Source organism: Macrobrachium rosenbergii, chromosome 16 (genome assembly GCF_040412425.1).
Source record: "Macrobrachium rosenbergii isolate ZJJX-2024 chromosome 16, ASM4041242v1, whole genome shotgun sequence".
NCBI lineage: Eukaryota > Metazoa > Arthropoda > Malacostraca > Decapoda > Palaemonidae > Macrobrachium > Macrobrachium rosenbergii.
In genome coordinates this window covers 61,006,978-61,021,977 of record NC_089756.1, presented here as the reverse complement: position 1 = coordinate 61,021,977, position 15,000 = coordinate 61,006,978, and the positions used below count along the sequence as shown (strand labels likewise).

At 37.6% G+C, this 15,000-nt stretch overlaps 1 protein-coding gene across 1 annotated transcript in view; it reads left to right on the top strand.

The window, feature by feature from the left end:
• SerT (Serotonin transporter) overlaps nucleotides 1-15,000 on the top strand; it is a 419,533-nt gene that overhangs the window by 268,646 nt on the left and 135,887 nt on the right. Inside the window, exon 2 of the mRNA XM_067119203.1 lies at nucleotides 13,626-14,170. Within this exon, the coding sequence (XP_066975304.1) occupies nucleotides 13,658-14,170 (513 nt within the window). The 5' untranslated portion in view covers nucleotides 13,626-13,657. The remainder of the gene's footprint in view (nucleotides 1-13,625; nucleotides 14,171-15,000) is intronic.

Genomic DNA, 15,000 nt, shown 5'->3' with positions numbered 1-15,000 from the left:
AGTTGCACCGACAGTGTGGCAATCGTCGCGGCTCTTCTTGGGGTCAGATTGAGTTTGTTTAGAGCAAGATCTCTTTTTCTACACTTATTGTCCTTTCATTTACACCATGTACGTTCTCCGATGAAATCACGAAGTGCAAATTACTATAACCTTCGATATTAATTTTCACATTTATCACGTGAGTTAACGAACACAGGGCAGCGAAAACTGGCCTTACACTATTTCAACAATTTAGGTTAGTTAGGTAAGGAAAACTTTTGATATGACGCAATTAAAAATCGTTTGCCCAAAGAACAATAATTAATCAGTCGAAGAAGGTACAAATCTGGAACAATCGAAGACTCTTAAAGAAGTCTTCAAAATACCACCGTGCTTTACAAAATAGATTTGGGCGTTTTTCGTGTGTCTTTTTTCTTATCTGTAAGAGCTTCAATGACGCCCTTGAACCAGAGGAAAGGTTAGAAGATGTGCGACATTCTTCACCCCAAATTGCACCAATCTGAGATTTTTTGGCATCGAAGTTTTAATGAAGGTGATCCAGAATACTGATTATGGAAAATTAGAAATATTAGCATGGTATAGGGAAAGTTCGCCCTTATTTGTCGTGAACTTAAGATGGATGTTGGAGTTTTAAAACACTTTTATTAACAAAAATTGCAGAAACCAAATGACTGGAAAGCGAAATGAACGCCTACAGTACCCAAATATTAGAAAGTTCAAACGTATTGATTAGCCAAATGAATGATTTTTGCACTGTCATCTTTAAAAAGGGTAAACATCTTTCTTAACAAAACAATAAAATGATGAAGCAGTGGGAAGACAAAAAGGTGACTATCAATAGCTTCATTTTATAGATTAGTAAATTCCCTGATAGATAAAAACAATTAGCACCAAAGAAACTAATGCGCGCCTTCACTTCCGCCATCTGTAACATCGGGACCTAATATGATTCCCATAAAAGCCAAATTCAATAAATGATGACAAAAAAAAAAAAAAAAACGGACACTTTCAGGACTGCAAAGTTTTTACTTTTTCGAGGCTTTCACCCGAAAGGGAGGCTGACATTTTAATACCATTTGACAAAATTGCAGATGCTTTGGCAATCAAAAGGTGAAACAGACGATGAACAGAATCAACGCCCATAGCAGGGCCATATTGGATCATTTCAACCTCTTTAATCCGCACGAAAAGGAAGCAAATTATACGTTAGAAGGAAATGGACGTTTTCAGTTTGGCCACCTTTGAATGTGTGCGTGAAGGATTAAATTGCAAGGACTTTAGGCAGCAAGAATCGAGGGAAGGAAGAAAGTACGTAATGCACGATGGTTGATTTCAGTTTCTTTCCCGCTTTCTCGCAGTAAAATAGCTCATTGTATACACGAACTCTCTCTTGAAAGACTGATTACCTTTCTGATGCATAGCATGGAGTAACAGGAGTCAGATGTCCACTTTAACAGTCGTAACGACAGTACCCAGTCTCAACCGGAAGTTAATAATGATGGAGAGTTAGAGAGAGAGAGAGAGAGAGAGAGAGAGAGAGAGAGAGAGAGAGAGAGAGAGAGTCCAATAAGCTTTTAGTAATGACATTGTAACAAGATTTGGGTTATTGGAAGGCTCGGTCTCTGGGAAGCCTGTGAAAACTACCTTTGATGTTCAACTTTTAGAGGCTCAGCATCATAGAGAGAGAGAGAGAGAGAGAGAGAGAGAGAGAGAGAGAGAGAATGAATGATGATGAGATGTGATGAGAGACAAAATGAAGAAAAGATTTGCATATTGATCATCAAGAGAATGAGAGAGAGAGAGAGAATGAATGAATGATGTGAAGTGATGTGATGAGAGACAAAATGAAGAAAAGATTTGCATATTGCTATCATCAAGAGAATGCAGTAATTTGTGCCAAAATAAATACCTGAGAGAGAGAGAGAGAGAGAGAGAGAGAGAGAGAGAGGAGGAGGAGGAGGAGGAGGAGGATGAAAGCGGCTAAACTATATAATGATTAGGAAATGTGGGTAAAGGAGACCTGGCCGAGTAAATGACTGAAACAGGAAGAATAAATCGCAACTATAACCTTGTTAAATATCTGCGGAATTTTTAGCAAAAGAAAAAATGATAGAAAATTTTAACAGTATATTGTAAAGGAATTAGTGATGAATGTTGGAGAATTGATGATGTTATTACATCTGTCATTTAAGTGGAAGATTATTGATTTTAGGATTTTAAAGGATACAGAGGAAAGGAAAGAATTGCTGATGCGATGGTATGTGCGAAGAGAAGGGAATTTCTAGTTCTAGATACGGCACTAAAGCTATAACTTCCATCCTGCATCTGCTACCATGCGGCCTGCCACTGTCGAGGGAGCCTCAACGATATTATGTACTCGCTCCTGCAGCTGCAACCATCTCATGAGGGTGCTGGGGCAAGTGAAGATTATTTTGACTTCTGGGTCGGATTATGGGTGCAAGAGAGTGAGCGCTCTTCGATTCTCTCTATGAAAGGACAGGGAGTTTCCCAAGAAACAGGTATCTGCGCAATGCAGCGCAACCTTGCGAGAACGGGAAAGATACTTTACTAATTGCAGGGTAAAGAATCACTAGGGATTCACTGAAACCCATACTTGATTCAGTTTTCATTGCAGGGTACACATCAAGTGTCGTGCCTATTACGGAAAAAAAGTTGTAGAATCAATCAAATTGGTGTAACTACAAAAACGCATAGGGTATGTGATATTAACGCTTACATGAAATTGAGAACTGCAATTTCAGTCATCAGTTTCATGGAAAGCAAACTGTGATATTACCGATATGTCTGTGCATATAGTGGCTTTCTCTTCTGTCGATAAACGGTAGTCAGGTTCGTAGCCTCCTGGATGTTTCTATACGAATCCTTTGTAATAATGATAATGATAACTATACACCGTGAATGATAATTAAAAACTGACATGGAACCAAACTACGACCACCTCTCAAAAATGGTGCAGGATGTACGAACTATAAGCAAAAGGAAAGGCATTAGGTAATTATGCTATCCCTTTGACATGTTCTGCTGAAGAGGCCGACACTTAAAATTTTTTACATTGCCAATACTGTGAAAACTGGAATTTTAAAGAAATGATACTGCAAGCCTCTGGCAGTGGCGTAGGGGTCGTTGCCATCTCTTATCAACATGAAACAGACATCCCATTGGTCATTAACAGACAAATTTCTAATAAGCGACAGAAATGCTTTTAAATTATTTGCTGTTTATGGGACAGACGGTAGTAAGAGGAAGCATGAAAAGCGCTTCCTTAGTACATTCCTCGAACTGACGAAGAGAGGAGCCACTTTCATGTCATTGTAATTGATCTGGGAGGCAACCTTAACTTACTTGCAGAACTACTGACTGAGTGTGAAAAGGTTGTCCATTGTAACCATGAAGAACCTGTTGTAGCAAGCGTAAATGCCGTCAGGTACAGAAAATAGTTAAAGGGGTTAGAAAAGTATATGAGCCTCCTCCCAGTCAGGATGCACTGGTACTCCACACTTACATATCAGACATCAGTATTATGTATACGAAAAATGTTCCATTTGCCAATATCAGTGTTCCTGCTGAATTTGACATTGCTGGGCTGTAGGTGGAAATAAAATGAAGTCTTGTGGAATTATCCAAGAGCCAGCACCCAAAGCCCTTGTGCAAATGGTAATTAGCAAATATTGTAAGATGGGGATACACAGCAGTTTTCAGTAAAAATAAAGGATTTCCTTATTCAGGAGTAAACTGTGAGTCATTTCAAGAACACGGGCCGACACCCACGAAAGGTGAGCACGGGCCAAACCGTGATGATGACGGAGTACATTTGGAGGCAACTGAAGTAAATGGAGATATCTTCCCAGCAGCAACCCCTTGTCATTCTAAGAGTAAATTAACATTATATTAACCTAAGTGTTTGTTTAGAACAAATGTTTAAGATACCGGCAAATCATTTCTAAGTTAGAAGAAATACGTAATATTTGTTGTATATTAGTGTAGATTTAATTTTTTTATAATAATATTCATTCCAAAGCTACGACAATCCCAAATATATAAATAATGAAATATAAGTCAGTCATTTATTGAATTAAAAGCCTAGCATTTGTCTCTGTTGTTTTTAGTGGAAAAATCTCAATAGATGCAAATGGCAGTGGCTTCTAAACCCATGTAAAATCACTAACAGGAAAGTTTTTTGAAACTAGTCCCCACTCCTTTAAGAAGATGCCATTCGGCGTTTGTCGATCTAGAAACGGGCATTATTGAAAACATGAGATTTGGTAGTAGACAAAACTTTTCCCAAATTGTTTGACTGAGTGCAGCGCGAAGGTCGTGTTAATTTTTTTTTTTTTATATGTAGCCTTCATACTGTACGAGATACAACGCACCTCAGGGTATAAGAAACCACTTTTTCTGCAACGGATCGGTTTCTCAGCTTTATCCAGAAAGAGCCACCTCGACATGTGGTTTCGAACTTTTTACATGTCCATCGACGCTGCGAAGGCGCTGATTAATAGGATTTACCTAACCAGCCGGTGCCCAGGTATCCAGCCACGTTGCTGGGGCCGCTCGTGATGGTGAAGATATGGGCTACAAAAACTGGAGAATCAGAACACTGACGATTAGGCAGTGAATTCCAAGCTTAATTATGCTGTTTGCCTGTGTATAAAGAAAATAGAGGATTTGCGGATCACACTGTCCATGGTCTGGTTTTGGTTATCGGTAGAAAGAAAATGATGTTTCTTATAATCTTATCCTTGACTAGAATCCTGTGCTGATTTCTTCCGGCTAAGTAAAAGGTTTTTTCAAGTGCAAAACGTTGTTCTGAGATTAACATTATCTACTGCTAAATGAAGTTAAGTATATATGCCAAGTTAGTATTAAAAAGCACAAGGAGAATGTTTCATTTCATCGATGACTATGTTAGATTTCATAACATAATGTTTTAATGTTACGATTTGTAACGGCTCCCTGAGTTAGCTCCCTCAACAGCTAAAGAGAATGATTGATTTCTTGGTTTGACGTAGCTAAAAGAACACCATTGCTTGCGAGCCCCTTGAGAATGGTTTTTGTTACGAGAAAGGGAAACGCTTAATCCTCAGCTGATGCAAGCACTCCACTTTCAAGACGTTAGGAACCTTAATTATGTCATTTGTTTGCTTGATAGTCATTTCTTTATTGGCAATTTTCGTGTGAATTTCATCAATACTACTTAGGTTATTCGTTTTCTTCTTTTCCGTCGTGAGTTTGATCTGTAGATAAAAAGGGTGTCAGTAGTAATGAAAACTGGTACCTTGTTAGACACCTGTAAAGATCTATGGAAACCAGTGACCCCCTATTATTATTATTATTATTATATTATTATTATTATTATTATTATTATTATTATTATTATTATTATTATTATTATTATTATTATATTATATAAGATGTGTATTTGTTTATATTTACGTTTGTGTTGACAAAGCCCAAAAAGGCCATCATTTCCTTAGATAGTGTAAAATGGCTTTACTTATAGAAAAGGCCAAATGAATTTCAAAGCCATGATTCATTCCAGAATTGCATCAGTGTTGAAACCACCTTATATGAATTTTGTATTACTATTGTTGTATAAAAGCCACATACTCCATAAAAAATGGAAAATTAAAACAAAATAATAGATAATCTGTATTTGGATAACATCTACAAATGAATTTCTTAACGTTTCGGCTAATATTGTTATTTGGTCGTCTCCTTCAGTTTTTGTTTATTCATTTTTGCTCTGTGTGCCTCTCTTTATGTTTGATAATTTTCCCAGTTTGTTGTGAACATCTTCGTTAATCCGTGTTTAGCAAGGTCCCATAACTCTAGATGCGCACACACACACACACATTAAAGGGATGGAAAATGTAAATCAATGAGAAAGTACAAACATCATTAAGAGACAGAATGAGCAACACATGAGAAAATCAGTCAATTTTTCTAGAGAACTGGAACCCCAAATCAAATCGCGGTACAAATGCAAGGCGCTTACAAGTTTTATCGTAGCCTCTCTCAGACTGGGGGGCAGAAACACCCATAAAGCAGTCATTCAGTCCGATAAACAGAACAAAACTCCTCTTATATTAGACGGTGTGACCTCACCAGAAAAAAGGCGCTGCCGCAATTGCTCATATGTTCACCCAAGTTGACAGTTCACTGACATTCCAGTTGATGTACAACACAGCTTGTGGAAGACTTCCGGGATGAGTCTTCGGCGTTTGTAATTGTAGCAACAAGTGTTTAGAAAAGGAAAGGTAGCTATCGAGTTGGATTGTATAGAAGGTAAAGGCAAAGATCGTTCCGAGCGTTAGGAAAGCTATAATGCTCCGTTAAGTCTTTAGCTTAATTTGTTCTTAGAGTTAGCATCACTGGTCACGGGCGCAGACATTTGTTTGCTTCTTTCTCCGAGCCAATTAACTAACGTACCCACCATGTCAACAATGGCAGTAACTTAGGAGAGGATCAAGATGGCAAGTTCAGTCCTCAAGCTTGGCCGAAGGTACGTACTGTATGCCTTCGTTCTGGGTTGGTCGACGGTAAGTCGAAACACGGAGTTCCTTACCAGTAGACTATTGTTTTTATATATAAGAAAAATATAGGCCATGGATGCACTTTGGTTTTATTACGTACAGATGATCTGGAATAAAAACTTGTCACATACTGTATAAGGTTAGCAATGTAAGATTTAGCACTGTAACAACGCCAGGGAAATCATTGTGATATTTTGCAAAGGTAACCTTGAAGTCAAGGTAAACCGAAGTATTGTCGGATGCTAAGAATGATCAAGGGAGTGTTTGCTAATCATTTCAGTAAAACCGCCGTGTAGTGAATGTGAGATCAGATGACCTTCATATCCCAAACAGTTCAGTGATAATTCATTACTGATTCAAAACAGAGAGCTACTTCTCCTCGCATCATTTAAGATCAGATGCCAGCAACAACATTTGGTAATTTACTTAAAGGAAACGTTTGTGTTTGAGGACAGCATTCATTTCGCTCTCTGACTAACAAAGGTGTCAGGGCACTAGTCACCCTGTCGAAAAAACCGGCCTGGGCTGAGTAAAAACATTAAGAACTCAATGAAGCGAATACCTCAAGATGAGAAAGAAAAACGAGGATTGAAGGTGATCAAGGCCTTACACCTCATCTCTGTCATTTGGCTTTATACTGTACTGTACTGTACTGTATGTGCATCTCATAATATCCTCCTGTCTTTAATGATCTTACCTGAGCCTTTGAGCAATTCATTCTTCTTCGGAAATCAGTATATCCACTTTTATGCGTTTCGACTCACGGTATACTGTATTTATAGTTATCGAAACTAGTAAAAACTCTACGGGAATTTCCTTACAATTACACTGGCGCCTTTCATCATTATGCCTCTCAGACTCCCGGACAATGCAGAGACCCCAAGTTTGGCTATAAAGTACATCATCACGGTGCTCACCTTGCATTGAATCCAACGGTAACTTGTTTTTGCTTTTTAGACCACCTGAACTGTGCTTTGGAAGAAGTTCAGCGGACCTGCAGATTCTCTGTCTGTCTGTCTCTGTCTGTCTGTCTGTCTGTCTGTCTCTCTCTCTCTCTCTCTCTCTCTCTCTCTCTCTCTCTATATATATATATATATATATATATATATATATATATATATATATATAGATAGATAGATAGATAGATAGATAGATAGATAAAGATTATTATGTAACATCCCATTTGACTCGGTCATGTCGTCAGTGATGGTCGTTCTGCGTCGACTGAAAACCGTCTCTAACCGCATGTGAAATATTCCAAGCTCAGAGGAATAAGAAGCGTGGGAAACTACGGCGTTTCGGAGAGAGTGGGGACAGGAGGATGGAATGTAGGAATGAGGAATAGTGTAGGCGGGACTTGGCGCAAGAGGATATGATAGGTTGTGATGTAACGCTTTTTCATATCTCCTTCCAATAGAAGATAAAAATTGCTGTACGCAACGTTTAAGGGAATTGCTGTAGGCAAAGTGGACAAACTCTTTTACATGACTAAAATCTGATGGGGACAGTTTCCTTTTCATAACATTTGCAGATTTACATTAATTGTTGTCCGCTTTTTTCATATTGTATAAATAGTTTCGTCGAAGACACTAGAGTAATTGTGCTGAGGATAATATATATATATATATATATATATATATATATATATATATATATATATATATATATATATATATATATATATATATATATATACTGTATATATTCAGAGAGAGAGAGAGAGAGAGGGGGAGAGCGAATTGAACAAGGTAACACTTGTGATTAGTTATTGCAGTTTATTTATTAACTATTTATTTATTTCTGGGACTGAGAAAGTATCAAAGAATAGAAGTTAATGGGCCGGATGTATCTTCCCATTAAAGAGAGAGAGAGAGAGAGAGAGAGAGAGAGAGAGAGAGAGAGAGAGAGAGAGAGAGAGAGAGAGAGAAGTATTTGTGTGTCTGAACGCTTAGCTTTGCGAAATCAGAGCGATCCATTTAAATGCAAATCACGTCCGAATTAGAAGGAATCTTACCGTAGGACCGGATCGAAGTTAGGGCTGTTTCTTTTCGTCTTTGTTCCTTAACGGCTTCAAGATCCCATCCACCTGCCATGTCCGCTTATAGTCTTGCTCTGGTGGTAGCAGTGTCCAAATAACCTTGTTCCGTTTTTTCCCGCTCTCTTTTCTATCTCGTTTTTTCACCTTTGGGTTTGTCATCGGCGGAAACTGTGATCTAACATCCATGTATTCGAATGGAAATTCGTTACTGTTACAATGTTGGTGTGTCTTTGTTGAGTTTGTTTCCCCATTTATGTGTCTGTAAATGTGTTTGGTTCTGGAAAACTATGAACGCAACTAAAATCTTGCAGTCCCAGAGCTCCCCACTCTCCCTCTCTCGTCTTTCTTTATATAATAAACTGGTTCTGATGCGCACATCCACGATCTCATTCTAGTGCTTATCTCTCCCTCCAGTGTGAGTGTTGGCGGGGTTGTTTACTGATTACAAATCATTTTTTTATAGAGCTACTAGAATCTGCGCATCCTCTCTAATGTGCAAACGCATGTGTGTTTGTGTATGCATGTATGTGTGTGTGTGTGTGTGTAGTTGATAGCAGATTACAAAACTATTTCACTTCTTCGATGTATCGGTTTTGATGCATAAACTTTGCGCATCCCATAGTCTTTCTTTAGAATTCATTCGAGCGCTGTTGGAAAAGTCTTACTTCATTTGCCTTCAGACATCAAGACGACCACTGCCACTTGCAATAAGATTCCTTGCAAGACTTGGTAGCCCTCAGTATCCTACGAGGCAAGGATATATCTCTTCAGTTCACCCTTCTCTGCAGTCCTAGTGGCTGAGGATGAGAGGATGTTCCCAGAATTGGTCTCTTCTTCTTCTTCAATAGGACATTTACAAAGGGGGCATTAGGCAGCTGATATCACGCTTTTACTCCTCAGTAATTTTGAAATTATACTTGTCAAGAAATTTGTGTGCTGTACTTCATCAGATATATATATATATATATATATATATATATATATATATATATATATATATATATATATATATATATATATATATATATATATATATATATATATATATAGTCACCATAGCACATCATGCGCCTGCACGGCCAGGTGAATAGTTGCCAATACCGCTTGCTGAATACAGCCATATGCCTAATGTCTGAAACATTAAAGGAATCGATGCAATATTTTGTATCCCAACATTAAAGGAATTGAACTAGATGTTACAACCATTTTGTACCGGCTAACAACCTCCTGCAATCAGGGACTTGTTGGGAACAGTTGGCTAACCTTCCTGATGGTTACAAAACTTGAAGTTGAAGAGATGTATGTTAAATTTATATAATCATATACTTGTTATATATATATATATATATAGGCATATATATAGATGTAGATAGATAGATAGATATAGATAGATAGATAGATAGATAGATACATATAAATACATGTATGTATATATATACATATATATATACACACACACACACACACACACATATATATATATATATATATATATATATATATATATATATATATATATATATGTGTGTGTGTGTGTGTGTGTGTGTGTATATGTATATATGTATATATATACATACATGTATTTATATGTATCTATCTATCTATCTATCTATCTATCTATATATATATATATATATATATATATATATATATATATATATATATATATATATATATATATATATATATAAATTTAACATACATCTCTTCAACTTCAAGGGGTGCCTCAGGAAGGTGATAGCCTACTGTTCCCAACAAGTCCCTGATTGCAGGAGGTTGTTAGCCGTGCGACTTTTTTCCCCCCTTGGTTGTAACCATCACTAGTTCAACTGCCGAGTCGGCAGGTACCATTGGGATACAAAATATTGCATCGATTCCTTTAATGTTTCAGACAATAGGCATATGGCTGTATTCAGCAAGCGGTACCTGGCAACTATTCACCTGGCCGTGCAGGCGCATGATGTGCTATGGTGACTAAGTTTCTGTTACTTGGTTATGGGTTGCCCTAGACTAGAGCAAGAGGCTTTGCCTGCACAAGGCTGGCTTAGTCTGGAACAAAGAACCAAGTCACTCGCTAATGTATATTATGGCAGCTGAGCTAAATAACATTCTGTTTAAAGGAAATTAAAATCATTATCGTTCTTTCGTATGTACCATTTTTTTCGGTCTGAAGAGGGTTTTTTAGCACTAAAAATTGTAGGCCTATATGTTTTGCGTATACAGCATTAAAATCAAAACATTTTGTTTATTTATCATAATCAAAATATAAAACAACTCTGAATATTTTCCTATAAATGTTTGGATAGGCCTCATGATCCTTGCCTGGTCTATGAAAGGTGGGAAATTCTAGATTATGCAGTATGATTTTGTTTGTAAGTATTTGCGTGGTATTACATTTTCATAATCATAATGTGTTCTTTTACAGCAGCCATGCAAATATATAATTGATCATTTCAGCGTTGGATGGCCGCCTCGAATTGTCCATTTGGCCTAGTTCTGAAACCGTATGGTTGAGGACTGAATTAGTCGCTCCTTGAGAGAAAAATGTTTTTATTCTCCATAGCATATGTTATTAACATCCGTAATGGGTGGTAGATGATAGTGATAGTGAGCAAGAGGTTGAAACGTAACATTTAAAAATTTCATACAGTAGAAAAATATTAACTAATAAAAGTTCAATAAATGCTTTAAAATTTAATTAAAGAACAACGTCTAAAGATAAGCCAACATATTTTTTTGAACTCAGTTAAAGAAAAACAACAGTAAATTATATTTATCCCATATATTCAGTAAAAGTAGGTTTTCTAGGCAATTTCAGTTTATGAATGCTGTTCACATCTTGATATTTACTGTGACTCCCAAAACCACCAATAACTTCGTTCACACATGATGTTACTACACAACATAGGGCAGCCGGTCGAGGCCTACCCCACCGCCAAATCAAAGTCCTTCAAAGAAGGCACCGTAAACCATAAAAATGGGTATAAAAACGTTAAAAAAAAAGAAGATTTCCAGTTACCTTCTCTTGTATACCTGAATTCCTCTTCATATTTGTACAAATTTTCCATTTCAATTTGACGTTTTCGATGGTATTAAAAAAAATTTGCATATGTAAGATTTAGAAGTTATCGGGCATCCAAACTGGTCTATTCAACATTCGGAGTTGCGGGCGTGCCAACCGAACCTCATACGGTAGTGCATTTCACCACCCTTCAGTGAAGCGAACTGTATTTAGTTTAAGAAAGGAAGCTATAAATTACATAATATTTTTTAATCTTATATGCTAACTTATAATAACTTTTTTCTTTTAACAGAAAGATTTTCAAGCAGAAGATAATCTGATAACATTAGATATGCCATACTCTTCTCATGTATTATTTGCTTAAAATAACAGCTCTTTATATAGATGATACTCTGTTAACACAGTTGGTAGGACTGTTCATATCTAAACATAATGAAATATTTCATAATGATTCGGACAAAATACTTAAAAACCTGCATAAAACAAGATTTTTCATGCAGTTTTATTTTTTACTTGTGATAATTGATTCAATTTTCATATTATAAAGGTTTTCTCAAACAAATTATTATATGGAAAATAAAAAAGAAAAATTTTCCAAATGATATATTTTGTATAGTGACGCAATACATATAGCGTAACTGTCTGTCCCCAGCCACCGTCGTCCTCCACACATATATATCCAAAGATGTCAGGTTTATATCCTGTCACGTTCACCAAATTTGGCGACCCTGCCATGATATGTTATGAACTTTATTCACACCCTAATCCAGTTTTTTTGTGGGGTGGTTAGGTTTAGACTGATTTTTTTTAACAAATAGTTAAGTGTGTTTAGTAATTTTCGTTACCCTCTTTGAGTGCTATATCGTTGTTTGGTGATCTTGCCCCTCGTCTTTAAATAAACCTTTGTGGTAGTGATCTATCAAATGAAAAGAGCCTGCTCTTGCCACTCACTAAATAGTTGTTAATAAAGTTAATACTCTCTCTCTCTCTCTCTCTCTCTCTCTCTCTCTCTCTCTCTCTCTCTCTATACATACATATATAAATGTGTGTGTGTGTGTTTGTGTGTGTGTGTGTATGTGTTTGCGTGTATTTGTCTGCCTGCACATTTTCCCTTAATAAATATGGGGCAGTGCTGGTCAGATATGGCTTTCTAGTTTTCTCAACAAGTCTTCTTAGGGATGAGGTTGCTATCCCCACTCTCTCCTACTTGACCCCACCAGAGGCTGGTGCCCATATGCAGCAAATGTTGATCTAGTCGCCCAGTGGCTCCAAACTTGAATCGCCTACTAGTGTCCAGAGTTTGAGCCTGAATGGAGAGAATCAGTTTCATGATAAATTATAGATAGTCAACTGTTGTGGGTCGTTGATGGAAGAGAGCATGGAAATAACAACGTCACCCCAAAATATTTGTTAAAACCCAAAGGCTAACAGCCTCTTGAACTGGCCCTGCAAGGAAAAATGTGCCTGGGCACAGAGATGTTGAAATTCATGAAATGTCCATGATAAGTTTCGTGCACTCGATATAATGAGCATTAATGGTTATGAACTTTGGTAAGCCCAGCATTCCTGAAACCCTAGATTATTGTCTTTGATTGGACTTCACGGAACTCCTGGATTACTAACTCTGATCTGACAGTAGCGAAATCTTTGGGTATTTTTCTTGAGTTTATTCAAAATTAATCTGGAGATAGATTCATTTATAGGACTTAAGAATTTATGCCATATTGCCTCTGATACTGCAGTCTTTTGGAAAATCATTGAGAACTCTTTTGATGGAATTCTGCATCATTCGTGGAATTTTGTCTCTGGCAGAACTTTTGGCAATTAACAGGATATTTGTTATCTCCGGTAACACTTTGCAGAAATCCTCAAATATTTACTTATCTTAGGTGGAAGAATGTCAGAAAATTCTTGTTTGACCTTAAGACAATCTTTGACATGGTTATACTTTTTTCATTTGCTTAAATATTTCAGAAATCTCATTGTTGTTTCTTTATTATTTTCATTCCAGTCGACGGGGTGGCTGAGCTTCTTAGTGCCAGCATGGCCGCCCGCATAGACTACGCCCGCGAGGCCGGCCATCTTCCAGCACGAGCACGCCCTCCATCTCACGCCCACGTCTCTGATTCATCTTCTTCCAACACCACCACCACCACTACTACTACTATTACGAACAGCCCTGCCGCCGCCCTCTCTTCGTCATCATCATCCTCTGTTCCCAGCACTGTCAACATCACGGAGAACCCTCTCACGAACGTTTGCTTACAAAAACAGCTACAGCAGGAGCAGGAGCCAAAAGTCTCCAACATAACCACCACTTCCTCCTCCACCACCACCAGCACAGCAGCAGCACCAACGAACTCCCCCAATATCACAGATCTCAACACTTCTGACCTCAACAAGCCAGCCAACCCGACGATGTCCGACGCCAGCCGACCTGACGTGACCCAGTGTGACCCTTCCAAGACGGACACGATGGCAATACCTCCTTCCGCTCAGCCTAATTCTGACCCTCCGCCCTCGTATCAAGTCGCTAGCAGCCTTGCCTCTGGAAAGGTACGAATATGATATGTGGCATACTTAAAGGCATACTCATATCTATGTAAATATTGAAGTTTGTAATTACTGTTAATGAGTGACATTGTTTGGAAATAATTTATCATTCCATGAATCATTCACTAGAATGCATTATTATTTTCATAGGTTCCTCGGAACCAGTAATTTAAGTATTTTTTCTTTGAATGTGTGTTATTGTTGTTAGATTCATTAAGCCATGTGCGGAATCTGAATCTGTGATGGTAGTTATTAATTTAAATGTCTATCGGAATCAGTAATTACAACGCACTTAATCTAAATGTTTATTGGAATCTGTAACTTCAGTATTTTCGTAAAGTTTGCTTTTTTTAGAGATTTTCATTTCAACATTTATGTTTTCAACAATATTTTCTGGGCCTGTTCAGTGCATTCTGATACCAATATTACGAAGGACAATCCTCCTTACTATTTCTTCCTTTACTAATACATCCCACTATCTTCATCTCTTCATGAAAATTCTTATTTCATGACTTTTTCATAACCATTGTGGGTCAGCAGAGACTATCCTGTCACTTACTGCAAAAGCCTTGCTAACCTGCTGCCATTTCTTGATTGCATTTCAACCACTCTCTCACTAGTTTCTATGAAATCTTGTGTTTACTGGAACCGTACACTGCAAAGATTAAGCTGTCCGCACACTAGACACTTTAAATGGAAATTGGCTGGACACTAAGTGGTCAGCTACTCAGTGACCATCTGATAATATCAGCTTGTACCTGCAGACGAAACACTAAATGTGGTGGCCGCAGATGAATTCCCCCCCAACAGGGTCACCATGGATACCGTTGCAG